This window comes from Chlorocebus sabaeus, chromosome 9, assembly GCF_047675955.1.
Source record: "Chlorocebus sabaeus isolate Y175 chromosome 9, mChlSab1.0.hap1, whole genome shotgun sequence".
NCBI lineage: Eukaryota > Metazoa > Chordata > Mammalia > Primates > Cercopithecidae > Chlorocebus > Chlorocebus sabaeus.
Genome location: NC_132912.1, coordinates 134,920,470 through 134,934,714, shown reverse-complemented (window position 1 = coordinate 134,934,714; position 14,245 = coordinate 134,920,470). Strand labels below are relative to the sequence as shown.

General features: G+C 46.8%; 1 protein-coding gene across 12 annotated transcripts in view; it reads right to left on the bottom strand.

Annotated features, from left to right (window-relative positions):
* LRRC27 (leucine rich repeat containing 27) overlaps positions 1-14,245 on the bottom strand; it is a 49,007-nt gene that overhangs the window by 32,521 nt on the left and 2,241 nt on the right. For all 12 annotated transcript variants that reach the window (XR_005244253.2, XR_005244254.2, XM_038009744.2 and 9 more), the window contains exon 3: positions 4,191-4,321. Coding sequence is in view for 10 of the 12 variants with exons in the window: in XM_038009744.2 (XP_037865672.2) it covers positions 4,191-4,321 (131 nt within the window). In the remaining 2 variants the exon portion in view is untranslated. The remainder of the gene's footprint in view (positions 1-4,190; positions 4,322-14,245) is intronic.

The following is a 14,245-nucleotide window of genomic DNA, read 5'->3' as shown; positions in this document are numbered from 1 at the left end:
GGCTCAAGCAATCCTCCTGCCTCAGCCCCCACAGATAGCTGAGACTAATAGGTGTGTGCCACCACGCCTGGCTGAGCTGAGACTAATGGTGTGTGCCACCACATCTGGCTGAGCTGAGACTAACAGGTGTGTGCCACCACGTCTGGCTGAGCTGAGACTAATGGTGTGTGCCACCATGTCTGGCTGAGCTGAGACTAACAGGTGTGTGCCACCACGTCTGGCTGAGCTGAGACTAATGGTGTGTGCCACCATGTCTGGCTAATGTTGGTATTTTTTGTAAACACAGGGTATTCCTATGTTGCTCAAGCCAGTTTTGAACTGCTGGACTCAAGTGATCCTCCTGCCTCAGCCTCTCAAAGTGCTGGGATTATAGGTATAAGCCACCATGCCCAACCCTCATTTAAATTATGTTTAATTTTTTGATTACCCTACAGGAAAATCAGATTATTTAAGGTTTAGACAATTTTCTTTCTACTTACTTTCTTGGATTTTCCTGGTTATTTGAATTTTTTTTTTTTTTTTTTTTTGAGATGGAGTCTCACTCTGTGGCCCAGGCTGGAGTGGAGTGGCGTGCTCTTGGCTCACTGAAACCTCTGCCTGCCGGGTTCAAGCAATTCTCCTGCCTCAGCCTCCCGAATAGCTGGGACTACAGGCACATGCCACCATGCCCGGCTAATTTTTTATACATTTTTTTTAGTAGAGATGGGGTTTCACCATGCTGGCCAGGCTGGTCTTGAACTCCTGACCTTGTGATGTGCCCACCTTGGCCTCCCAAAGTGCTGAGATTATAGGCGTGAGTCACCGTGCCCGGCTGTTACTTAAAGTTTTTAAGGAATAAACTTTATGAAGTAAACTTTTCTTGAAGTGCACAAAAGTGGATTATTTCAATGTGGTTCTTTCAGTTCACTGTTTTTGGTTTACTCCCTCTGAATTTTGCTCGTATAAAACCAGCCAACAGGAACAGCATCTGCTCTCTGGAAGGTGAACAGAGGCCTCCAGATGCTGAGGAGGGCAGCGAGGGCAGCGCCGTGGCCTCGGCTTCTCCGGCACTAGGGCTTCGCCAGGCAGAAAGGTTCTGGCCACTCAGGTGCTGCTGGGTGGGGCTGGGCTGGGTTTTGCCTGAGAGGGACTGCAGGGGGTGATGTTCACTGTTAACCTGAAAGTACAGCACGAGTTCTTCTACCTTATGTAATAATATTATTAAAATATTCTGAAAACACTTTAAATGACAAATTTATAAATGTTAATTCCTTAAATACTATCAATAATTCAAAGCGTACCCACTGATTCTTTTGTTTCACTGATTTTAAAATGAATATATAAAAGTAAATGCTGAGTTGGACTTGTTTGCCTAAGGAGGTAAATGAACTGATCCAGGCTTCCCACATCTTCTCTCTGCTAGCAAGCTCACACATCCCAGACACTGAGAAGGGGGCACGCTAACACCGTCACTGTTTTAATTATGTTTTGAGAGGTTTAAGGCTTTAATAAGCCCATAATCACTTTGCATTTCTGAGTAATATGTCTCAGCTCTGTAGCTGATCTAATTGGAATGTTATCATGGGTTACAAATCACAAATAAAAGTGTATCTTCAAAAACATTAGGCAGCCAGCTTTGGCAAAATCAAAGAATTTCCAATTTTGAGGACTGTATACTTATTTTAGGGAAAACACGAGTAGTTATGGGAACAGGTCTTAGTGCATTGACATCCTCTGAGTAGCACTTACTCTCCAGAACTGTGTAAGGCTAAAATGATTTGTGGACAAAACAGCACCCAGTGATTCTAAACCCAGAAGATGATGATCACGTGAAGAAGAAATCCTTCCCAAAGCACTCTCAGCCACAGGCTCGGAAGCCTCCCGAGGCCGTGAGGACAGGGTGGACAACTGCCCAGAGAGTACCTAGCTCCCATGCAGCTCCCATAACACAAGCGGCTGGCTGGGCTCAGTAGATGTACCAGCTGAGTCCCGGGACACTCTTTTCCTCGAGGTCTATCTGATCCGCCCTGCAGACCCCAGAGTCCCTAGGAGCCCATGGAGATGTATGTTTCCCCTGCTCGAGACACCACTTGTCATTAGCTAAGCAGCTTCCTCGCAGAGCCTGAAGGGCGAATGATGCGTGGTTCTCTTCTATTACGTGTGGCAAAATATACTGACTTCTTATAAAACATTTTTAAAACCGGTGAGTTCAAGGCAAGTGAAGGGCCTCCGACAAGCCTCTATTCTACTGTCCCACAGAGGCCACCATGGCTCTTGAGAGGCACAAATCCTCATGTAGGAACTGGGGGTGCCCTGGACACCCCTTTCCTTCTTGTGGCCCCACACCCACCCACATCCCACCAGCTCTGAAGTCCCACCAAGGCCCTGCCATGGGCTGCTGCCATGGCCCCAGCTGGTGACCCGCCCCACCCTTGGCCTGGAGCCCCCCTCTTCACAGAGTGACTATAAGCCAAGTCCGATGCCACCCTCTCTACTCAAACCCTTCTGTGACTTCCCTTCTAAAATAAAATTCACAAAGAGACACTGGCCTCTGAGCCCCACTGCCCCTCTTTAGAGACTTCCCCCACCAAACAGGCCTCCCTGCCAGCCTGCACCTGCCAGGCACATGCCCACCTCAGGACTGTGCCCAGACACACTCATATCAGAGGAAGGGCTGAAGCACTGGTCAAAAGAGGTTCGGGCAGCCGGGTATGGGGGCTCACACCTGTCATCCCACCACTTTGGGAGGCCGAGGCAGGCGGATCACTTGAGGTCAGGAGTTTGAGACCAACCCGGCCAACGTGGCAAAACCCTGTTTCTACTAAAAATACAAAATTTAGCAGGGCACGGTGGCGCGCACCTGTAATTCCAGTTCCTTGGGAGGCTAAGGCAAGGGAATCGCTTGAACCCAGGAGGCAGAGGTTGTAGTGAGCTGAGATCACACCACTGCACTCCAGCTGGGGGGAGAGAGCGGACTCCATCTAAAAAAAAAAAAAAAAGAAAAAAAGAAAAGAAAAGAATAAGAGGTAAGGTGATCATGGCTTCAGAAGGAGAAAAAGCCACGGTGCCGGGGATGTGGACACAGAAGCAGAAGGCTCAGGAAAGAAGGACGTCTCCATAGTGAGAGTAGATTCCTGGCTGATGGGGAAGGGCCAAGCTGAGGAGGGGAAAGAAGGTGTGGCATTTCCACCATGGGCAGGATTACACCCCACAAGTCCGCAAGTGGGAATGCAAGGAAACCCTGGGAAGGGAAGTGGTGGGGATGGGCAGGACACCCGGGGCTTGGCTGGGTGCTCCCAGCTTTCCTAAGTGAGAAGAATTTCTCATTATATGCCAAGAACCAATGTGGGTTACACAAGAGCCCTCAGGAGCAAAGGAGCTGGTTTATTTATTTATTTATTTTTGAGACAGACTCTTACTCTGTGGCCCAGACTGGAGTGCAGTGGTGTGATCTCAGCTCACTGCAAGCTCCGCCTCCTGGGTTCAAGCAATTCTCTTCCCTCAACCTCCCAAGGAGCTGGGATTACAGGCACCCACCACCATGCCTGACTAATTTATATATATATATATGTGTGTGTGTGTGTGTATATATATATATATATATATTTTTTTTTTTTTTTTTGAGATGGAGTATTGCTGTGTCATCCAGGCTGGAGTGCAGTGGTGCGATCTCCGCTCACTGCAAGCTCCGCCTCCTGGGTTCACGCCATTCTCCTGCCTCAGCCTCCCGAGTAGCTGGGACTACAAGCGCCCGCCACCACGCCCAGCTAATTTTTCTGTATTTTTAGTAGAGACAGGGTTTGCCATGTTGGCCAGGATGGTCTTGATCTCCTGACCTCAGGTGATCTGCCCACCTCAGTCTCCCAAAGGGCTGGGATTACACGCGTGAGCCACTAAGCCTGGCCAAAGTTGCTGGTTTAACTCGTCAGAAGTATTTCTGATTTCCAGGCAGCTTCATACAAGGAGAGTCAGAGCTGGAATCAGCCGTGATAAAAATCACACCGGCCACCCAGCAAAAAGGCACTGCGGCTACCAGCATTTGTTGTGGCACCAAATATCCCAAGTTATAGCTCTGCATGTTGGGTACATTCAACCGTCGCACTTCTCAGCTGGATTTAAAAATACTATTAAATGTTTCTATTCCAAAATAAAGATTCAATCAAGAGTAAAGGACAAGGATGATTTTAAAATCTGGAACATAAACAACTTACCTGTGGGCTCCGATCCCGGAAGGAAGCACCTTAATTCTGTTGTACCGGAGGTCCAGCCAAGTCAGGTTCGGCAGCAACTGAAAGAAATCTTGAGGAATCACACACAGGGCGTTCCTTTGCAGATGCAATTGCTTCCGTGCAAAAGAGAATCAGAGAATGTTTGGTCAACCAACTAATTTTTAAAACATGATATATCCAAAATCCATTTCCAAAAGGACTACTAACCACGTATACTAAGTCAAAAAACAAAAACCCAATCTCTTACCCTCAAAAGATGCTAATAGTAAACACAAGAATCAGAAAGAAAAGAACCAGGGCTTCTTCCAGTGGCCTTCCGAGCGGGGACTGGCTTCCTGAAGAGCCGGCACTCTGTTGCTGACCAAGCACACCACTGTTTCTATCCCAAAGCCTGTGACACGCTCTGAATCCTGGGGCTCCACACTCAGTGTCTCGGCCCTTTCTCCAGTGCCTGCCACAGCACCTGACCCTTGGCAGCCCCCGAAACCGCCTGTTTACTGAGCAAATAGCCAGAACCATGTCTGGTCTGGGGGACTCAGCCCAACTCAATCATTAAGAGGAAACTAAAAGACAGGGACAGAGACGTCTGCTGTGGTGTTGTCTACGATCAGCAGCACACAAAAATAACGTTAGTGAGCATCATTTCAGAAGCAGATTGACACATCAACTCAGTGATGCTTTAAAGTCATTATAAATAAGGGAAGGTGGAAGATGAAATGTATACACATTGATTTTAGCTGTGTAAAATGCATATAACATATATATAATTTTACAGTCACAGTGTGGGAGGATAATAGCTAATTTTTACAATACCGTCATTAATGCTGCTATGTTGTTTATACTCACATTATTATATATATTTATATCTATATCCGTATTTACTGAAGGAGTAGAAACAGATCATTGTTCGGAACAATGATCTCGAAGCCAGACTGCTTGGATTCACATCTACGTTTCAAAATCTATTGGCTGTGTGACTTTGAGCAAGTTCCCGAACCTCTCTGGGCTCCAGTGTCCTCATCTGTGAGACAGGGCAATGTGGGCAGCACTAAAGAGCAGTGCGTGGATTGGCTGTCGTGATTACGTTGCCTTCTCTATGAAACACACACTGCATATTGCACAGAGCGCCACCGTGCCTCCCCATTCCACCTTCAACACTGTGTCCCTGATCCAAATCATTGACAGATTCCAACTGAAGAAACACTGACTGGAAAAATCACACTCTTCATAAAGGCATTGGAAACAGTGTCTTATCCCTGTTAGGAAATTGCTGGAGTCACTGCTTGCTGGCAGCTGGCTCGGTCTCCAGAAAGCAGCCTGGCAATCACAGATCACCGTGTGTACCGCCACGTACACGGGTGTGCAACCCCCACATACAGGCATGCGCATGCCTCCACGTGCTGCCTTTCTCGGGCCTCTGCAGGAGTGGCTTTACGCTTTTTGGTCCTGTCCTTTCCCTCCCAGGGCAAGCTGATTCCAGTGCTCAGCTTTGAAACCACGTCGTCCTCAATGCCAGTAAAAGGACCCTCAGAAAGATAACACTCTTCTTCCTCCCCAGCACCTCTGGAAATGCGGGCACCACCTGTGACTTGGAGCTGGTTATGGTTGAAGGAAATAATGTATACAGTGGTCCATTTCCAAGACAAAGTGCCTTGAATCGGCTTAGGTCAGCAAACTACAGAAGAAACAGGATGTACTAGGCCCCTGCTTGGATAGCCAACGCCTGCTTGTTGGGCACCCCCCACCCCTTAGTTGCCCTCACCTGAACCAAAGAGGTTTAGTCTAAGGTGAAAGTTTACTGACTAAAAATATCTCGTTTTGTCTGTTCTTATCAGCCTGCCCAGCTACTTAGGTCATAAGTCAAATACTGGAAGAGCCCCTGAGCTGACTGGGATTGCAATGCATTGTGGGCTGCAACAAAATGCAGCAGGACAACCCTAAAGAAAACACCTACAGCCCCTGCCCAACAACCAATAGGCGATGTCCAGGAAGACTGTGACCCCCACAGTACTCAGCCTATGAGGAAGCGGGGGAGGGACCTGCACCCTCCAGCCCCTGCCCAACAACCAATAGGCGACGTCCAGGAAGACTGTGACCCCACAGTACTCAGCCTATGAGGAAGCGGGGGTGGGACCTGCACCCTACAGCCCCTACCCAACAACCAATAGGTGAAGTCTGGGAAGGCTGTGACCCCCACAGTACTCAGCCTATGAGGAACCAGGGGAGGGACCTGCACCCTACAGCCCCTACCCAACAACCAATAGGCGACGTCCAGGAAGACTGTGACCCCACAGTACTCAGCCTATGAGGATCTGGGGCAGGACCTGCGCGCTAGGGGATAAATGGCTTGTTGTAACCCTGCTGGGTGTGCCTGCCCACCAGACACCCAATCTTGCAAAACCATCATTAAAAGTCGCATTTCCACTGTTCTCTGGGTCTCTGAGTCCATTCTTTGGGTTTGGACGGGTGAGTTTGTTTCTCACAACCTGGTGGTCCGTACGGGGAAGAAATGACATCTTTGATCGACACTGGAGGGGCTTGCTTCTCCCCAATGTACCAACCAAGGGGCGCAAAACTCTCTAAGGGGAAGTTAACAGTATCGGGGTAAAGAGGGAGGGATTTCAGGTTCCAATATTTAAGAAAATGTTAATTAGCTTGGGATCAGAACAAATTAAGTGGTTGTTCTTACATGTTCCTGAAGCAGGAACTAACCTCCTTGGTCAAGACCTGATTGTCAGATTAGGTTTAGGATTAGGAATAGAGAAGGGACAAATAAAAGTAATGATGGGCCTTCTAACAGAGGAGGAAGAAAGTAATCCCCTTGTGTGGATTAAGAAAGGCAACGGGGAGGATTAAAAATCATACCCTTACAGATTGAACTAAAACATCCAGGAGAAAGAGAAAGAGTTTGCAGGAAACAATATCCCATACCCACTGAAGGCAGAAAGGGTCTCCAAGCGGTCATAGAGGAATGAATTAAAGATGGACTACTGGAACTCTGCATGTCACCATACAACACTCCAATTCTCCCTGTAAAGAAACCGGATGGCTCCTACAGATTAGCGCAAGATCTAAGAACTATAAATCAAATTGTACAAACTCACCATCCTGTGATGCCTCACCCCTACACCCTTCTTAGTAAAATACCCGATTAACATAAGTGGTTCGGTGTCGTGGATCTGAAAGACGCATTCCGGGCATGTCCCCTAGACTCTAGGAGAAGGGACCTCTTTGCCTTTGAATGGAAAACCCCGTAACTGAGAGAAAGCAGCAGCACTGTTGGACTGTGCTGCCAAAGGTTTCACGGAAGCCCCAGACTTATCTGGTCACGTCTCAGAAAAAGTCCTGGAGGAATTCCAGCCTTCCAGAGAAACCCAGTTATTACAGTATGTGGACGAGCTTCTAATTTCTGGGAAAAGGAGGGACAAGGTATCCAAAGCCACCGCAAGCTTGCTTGATTTCCTAGGGGAAAGGAGGTTGCTTAATTTCCTAGGGGAAAGAGGGTTGCTTAATTTCCTAGCGGAAAGGGGCTTGTTCTTGTTTCGCCAAGAACAAACTCCAATTTGTAGAAAAAGAAGTTAAATATTTAGGACATCTAATTAGTGAAGGGAAGCAGAGAATAAACCCAGAAAGAGTATTGGGAATAGTGGGTCTGCCCTTGCCTAAGACAAAGAAAGAACTCCAAAAATTTTTAGGTTTAACTGGTTACTGTAGATGATGGATTGACTCATATGCTCAAAAAAACAAAGATTTTGTATCTTAAGTTACTAGAAGAGGAACTCCATCCTTTGCAACGGTCCCTGGAATAAATCAAGGCAGTGGAGGATTTAAAGCAAGCTCTCACTATAGTCCCAGTCCTGGCCTTTCCATCTTTAAAGAAAATGTGTTATCTGTTAATAACAGTAGGCCAGGGCATGGACCTTGGGGTGTTCACTCAAATCTGGAGCGGGGAAGAGGCAACTGTTGTTTTTATCTCCAAGCTTCTTGATCCTGTCCCTTGAGGGTGGCCCGAATGTGTGCAAGCGGTAGCTGTCACAGCCCTGCTGATAGAGAAGGGTTGGAAGCTGACCTTCGACTGGGCCCTGGTAGGGAGCACCCCACATCAGGTCAGGCGTATATGAAATCAAAGAGCTGGGAGATGGTTGACTAATTCCTGGACATTAAAATATGAAGTCCTATTACTAGAAAAAGATGATTTGGTCTTAATAACAGATACTTGCTTGAATCCAGTCAGTTTCTTATTGAAAGGACAGGAGAATAAGGTGGCATCAGACTGTAACTGTTAGGTATCATAGAATATCAAACTAAAGTCACACCAGACCTGCGAGAAGCTCCCCTACATGATGGAATAAGGCTGTTTGTGGATGGGTCATCCCAAGTGACTGATGGTAAAAGACACAATGGCTATGCTGTCATTGATGCAAACAATCCTTATGTGAAAAAGGTATATTACCCAACAACTGGTCAGCACAAACCTGTGAATAATATGCTCTTAACCAGGCCCTAAAGCTCCTAGAAGACCAAGAAGGCACTATATATAGTGATTCCAAATACACCTATGGAGTAGGACATACCTTTGGAAGGATCTGGACAGAGTGGGGCCTGATAAACAGTAAGGGAAAAAAACTGGTACATGGGGAACTGGTCAAGCAAGTTTTAGAAAGCATCCTGCCTCCAGCAGAGATAGCCATGGCTCATGTAAATGGCCGTCAGAAAGGAAACACTATAGAAGTTGTAGGGAACAGGCTTGTGGATGAAGCTTCTAAACAAGCCTCTCTAGAGGAAGAAGTTAGACTGTTTAGCCTAATCCCAGATATCCCTAAGGTGGTATTAAGACCCCAATTTTCTAAAGAGGAGGAAGAGCTGGGCAACATAGGGGCCACTCAAACTGAGGATGGGAGGTGGGTGCTCTCTGATGGGAGACAAATGATAAACCCATAATGAGAGAACTGATGTCCATACTGCACAAGGAAGTCACTGGAGTCCCAAGACCACGTGTGATGCAATACTCAAGAATTAAGGGTGTATAGGTATTTATACACCTGCTAAACAAGTGTGTGGGGGTTGTGTGACCTGCCAGAGAATAAACAAAAAGGTAGTTTGACTACCAGCTGGGTGCGGAGGCTCATGCCTGTAATCCCAGCACTTTGGGAGGCTGAGGCAGGTGGATCATGAGGTTAGGAGTTTAAGACCAGCCTGCTCAACATAGTGTGAAACCCCATCTTTACTAAAAATACAAAGAATTAGCTGGGCTTGGTGGCAGGTGCCTGTAATCCCAGCTACTCGGGAGGCTGAGGCAGGAGAATCACTTGAACCCGGGAGGCGGAGGTTGCAGTGAGCCAAGATTGCACCACTGCACTCCAGCCGGGGCAACAGTGCGAGACTCTGTCTCAAAAAACAAACAAACAAACAAACAAAAAGACTACCAGAGGGAGACCTCCTTCAAGTAGATTTTACAGAAATGCCCAAAATAGGGAGACGAAAGTATCTACTGGCAATGGTAAACCACCTCTCCAGCTGGGTAGAGGCCTTCCCCCTCCCAACTGCCACCACCACGGATGTGGTCAAAATAATCTTAGAACAAATTATACCCAGATTTGGCCTGGTAGAAAATATTGATTCAGACAATGGGAGCCACTTTACCTCGAGGGTGCTAAGGGGAATTCTGGAGGGTTTGTACGTTAGATGGGTTATCACACCCCTTGGCACCTCGCTTCCTCTGGAAAAGTAGGAAAAAGGAATCGGACTCTCCAAAAGCGTATTCACTAAACTAATCGTAGAAGCTAAAGTGCCTTGGACCAGACGTCTCCCCAGAGCAACTCCTGAGGATTAGTACAGCCCCGAGGAAAGGCCTGGGATGGTCCCCTTATGAGTTGTTATATGGACTCCCATATTTAGGTGGGACTACTGACCTTCCTGCTACGAAAACCAGATGAATTTTTAAGAAATTATATACTGGCCATATCCTCCACCCTGTCATCCCTCAGGTTGAAAGGATTTCTGACTCAAACCCTGCCTCATGAGTTCACGGTTCACCACTTCCAGCCTGGCGAAGCTCCGCCCAAGCTAGGAAGGTCCCTACCAAGCTCTCCTGACCACTGAGACAGCCGTACGAACAGCTGGATAGGGGTGGACACATGGCACTCAGTCAAGAGACTGGTAAAAGAACTCCTGGAAGGAAGGGAAAGGGGAAATGGGAAGTGTATAGATCTCCTAAGGAACCCTTCAGCTAACTCTGAGGAAAACCTAGAAGGAAGCGATGAGCAGGCTCTGTCATTGGGGTGGATGTAGTTAGAATTAATCGGTACACAATTATTGGATGGAGCCTGGGAGAAGTATAGCCAATCAAACTAATAGTCAATATAGCTAGAACCTCCACCTCCCGGACCATAAGTTTCGATGCCTGCCAAGTCTTACTTTGTGGGAATTTAGGGAACCAAAGGCAGCTGTCAGGAGCAAACAAATATCTATGTACTGAAACAGGTCCCTACGGGGAAAGCCCTGTACTAGCTGGAATGAGGTCTGGTGGACCACCCAATTTTGAGGCTGGGTGAGCCATTCTTCCAAAACCAAACCCTTAAAGAATAAAATACAGTTATATAAGAGCCCCACACCACCTAACTGTAGAAATTTAGAGTGCAATCCTATATTAATTAACATAAACACCCTAGCTACTCTAGACCAGGAACCTTGGAGGTAGGGATCAGGAATAAATATCTCAGGAAGGGATCCCGTGGAACAGTTAGCTTTCAGGCACGTCACCAACTCTACCCTGAGCCCACCCAGGATTACTATAACTCCCGGTCCCACTACTTCCTTTAACCCACCAGACAACGCCCTAAGAGAGTAAAAATAACGAAGGTAACAGATTTGAGGCAGACTTTAGAAACTGAGACTGGATATGGGGATATCAATGCCTGGGCTGAATGGGTCAGATTTTCGGTACTAGCTCTTAATAAGAGCTACTGTTACGCATGTTCTGCTGGGCAGCCTCAGGCACAGGTGGTTCCGGGTCCCCCAGGATGGGATACCAATCCTGATGGAATGCAATGCATGTTGGCTTTATACCAGGACAGGGATGCATGGGGAAATGAGATTTGCAAAAGTCTATCACTGCTCTTCCCGCCTTGTGAAAATCAGACACGAGAGCAATCCCCTCATCCTCCATAGGGAATACGAACCACTCCCCTTGCCTCTCTAGGCAGGGGGCAGAATTCAATAAGGCTGTGGGAGAACTCTCAACTTGTACCCACATCTTAAACATTACTGGTGAGTCAAACAAAGGCAACTACTCGGCTCTTCATACACCCCAGGCTGATGTCTGGTGGTAAGTGGGAAGAGGAACCTCTGTGACCTGTTACTGTCCAAATGGACTGGGACTTGTGCCTTAGTTCAACTGGCCATTCCATTCACCCTGGCATTCCATAAGATCCCCAAGAACCCCCATGGCCACTGAAGTCAGAGAGATCTAGCAGATTCTTTTGATCCCAATATTTATATTGACTCAGTAGGAGTCCCAGAGGAGCACCTAATGAATCGAAGACCCGAAATCACACAGCTGCTGGGCTTGCATCAGCACTCTTCTGGTGGTCAACTATTAATAAAAATGTAGACTGATTAATTGCATCTATTATAATCAACAAAGATTCATCACCTATACTCGAGATGCTCTCAAAGAAGGGGCTGGCCAGTTAGATGCCACCAGCCAAATGGCATGGAAGAACAGACTTGCACTAGACATGATCTTGGCACAGAAAGGGGGCGTACGCGTCATAATGGGCGGAAAGCATTGCACTTTCATTCCTAACAATACTGCCCCAGATGGAATCATCACAAAAGCATTACAAGAGTTAACAACTTTAGCCAACGAATTGGTGGAAAATGCTGGAACTGATGATTGGCTAGAGAGTTGATTGGCTAGAGAGCTGGTTCGGGAAAACGGAAAGGAATGGTCGCCTCCATCTGACATCCCTTGTAACAGGGGCTAGAGTCCTGAGAGCTACAGGGTGTTGCATTATCCTTCATGTTAAAGAGTTAACCCAAAAATTAATTGAAATAGGCATCAACAAACAAATACCCATAACATATCAACTATTATTAGAAACCAAATCAGATCTACTCTGTTATGATGAAGACAGTCAACAGCTTTTGAAATGATTTGAGGAACAAAGGACACAAAAATAAATGTGAAAATGGGACTAATAGGAGTAAAAAGAGAAAGAGGAGGAAATTGAAGGAAATAATGTATACAGTGGTCCATTTCCAAGACAAAGTGCCTTGAATCAGCTTAGGTCAACAAACTACAGAAGAAACAGGATAGAGTAGGCCCCTGCTTGGATCACTGATGCCTGCTTGTCGATCTCCCCACCACCCCTTAGTTGCCCTCACCCAAACCAAAGAAGTTTAGTCTAAGATAAAAGTTAACTAGCCTGCGAAATAGCTCCCTTTGTCTGTTCTTAACAGCCTGCCCAGCTACTTAGGTCATAAGTCAAATACTGGAAGAGCCCCTGAGCTGACTGGGATTGCAATGCATTGTGGGCTGCAACAAAATGCAGCAGGACAACCCTAAAGAAAACACCTACAGCCCCTGCCCAACAACCAATAGGCGACGTCCAGGAAGACTGTGACCCCCACAGTACTCAACCTATGAGGAATGGGGGGTGGGACCTGCACCCTACAGCCCCTGCCCAACAACCAATAGGCGACGTCCAGGAAGACTGTGACCCCACAGTACTCAGCCTATGAGGAACCGGAGGCGGGACCTGCGCACTAGGGGATAAGAGGCTTGTTGTAACCCTGCTGGGTGTGCCTGTCCACCAGCCACCCAATCTTTCAAAACCGTCTTTAAAAGTCTCATTTCCACTGTTCTCTGAGTCCATTCTTTGGGCTTGTTTCTCACATGGTGAACAGTGAGTTGGCTATGTCACAACACAAGTTTCATCTTTCCTATTAGGTCCTGGGAGCCTCATGTGAGGATGGGGGATCTCTGGAAGTGCTGTTTATGACTTCAGTGACTGCAGCCATAGCTGCAGAAAGTCTACCACTCTGATTACCTCATTTAAAGACTTGATGCCATGGTAATAAAATTTATACTGACATTTGTCTTCTGAAAGCTATAAGCAGTTATCAAGTTTCTTCATTAAGCCTGAAGACCTCTGGAATTTCCTCCTTCTCCCATTATGCATAAAGGTAACAGAAACCTCAGGGCTCTGCTGGATCCCTAATTCAGGGCTGAGGATATCTGTTCATTAAAAGTGACACCTGTGTAACAGGAGCCAGGACAAGGCAGGTCCCCGTGACCAGTGCCTTATCCTAGATATCAGCAGGAAGGAAAGAGCGAGACCAGTGCTGCCATGACAGCAAAGACAAGGAAAATGTAGAGTTTATAACTTAAGCAGCCACTAAAAATCTAAATATGTAGCTCTGGTAAAAGCACTCAAAAATGTCAATCTGGCCAGGTGCGGTGGCTTACACCTGTAATTCCAGCACTTTGGGAGGCTGAGACAGGCAGATCACCTGATCTCAGGTGTTCAAGACCATCCTGGGCAGCATGGTGAAACCCCATCTCTACTAAAAATACAAAAAGAAAGTCAATCAATATCGTAACCGTGTTCCAGACACTGAACTTTCATGTTATTCATTTTTACAATAAATGATGTGAAAATATGATCGTTCCCACATTCCAGATTAAACCAAATGAGGTTTAAGGAAATTCCGTGAGTCCCAGTAGGGACAGGTGCTGCAGGGGGAACCCTCAACTGTCTAACATCAAAGCTGTGCCCTCACAGAAGCTTTCTCTAGAAATCATAGGGACAAGACAGCATCTACTGCGGACTGACCCGGAGAAGGGCCAGGCACGAAGTAAAACCAGTGTGTAACATGAGCAAAACCATGGGTGAGAACAAAGTTTTTAACTGCTAATGTTGCCTGATTTTCTTTAAGGTTTTGTGTTTTAATTAAGAGATCAAGGGTGTTTGGCAGTAGTTACTACCACAGGTTTTGAGAGATGAACTGCAAGGAAGAGAACAGACGCCTTC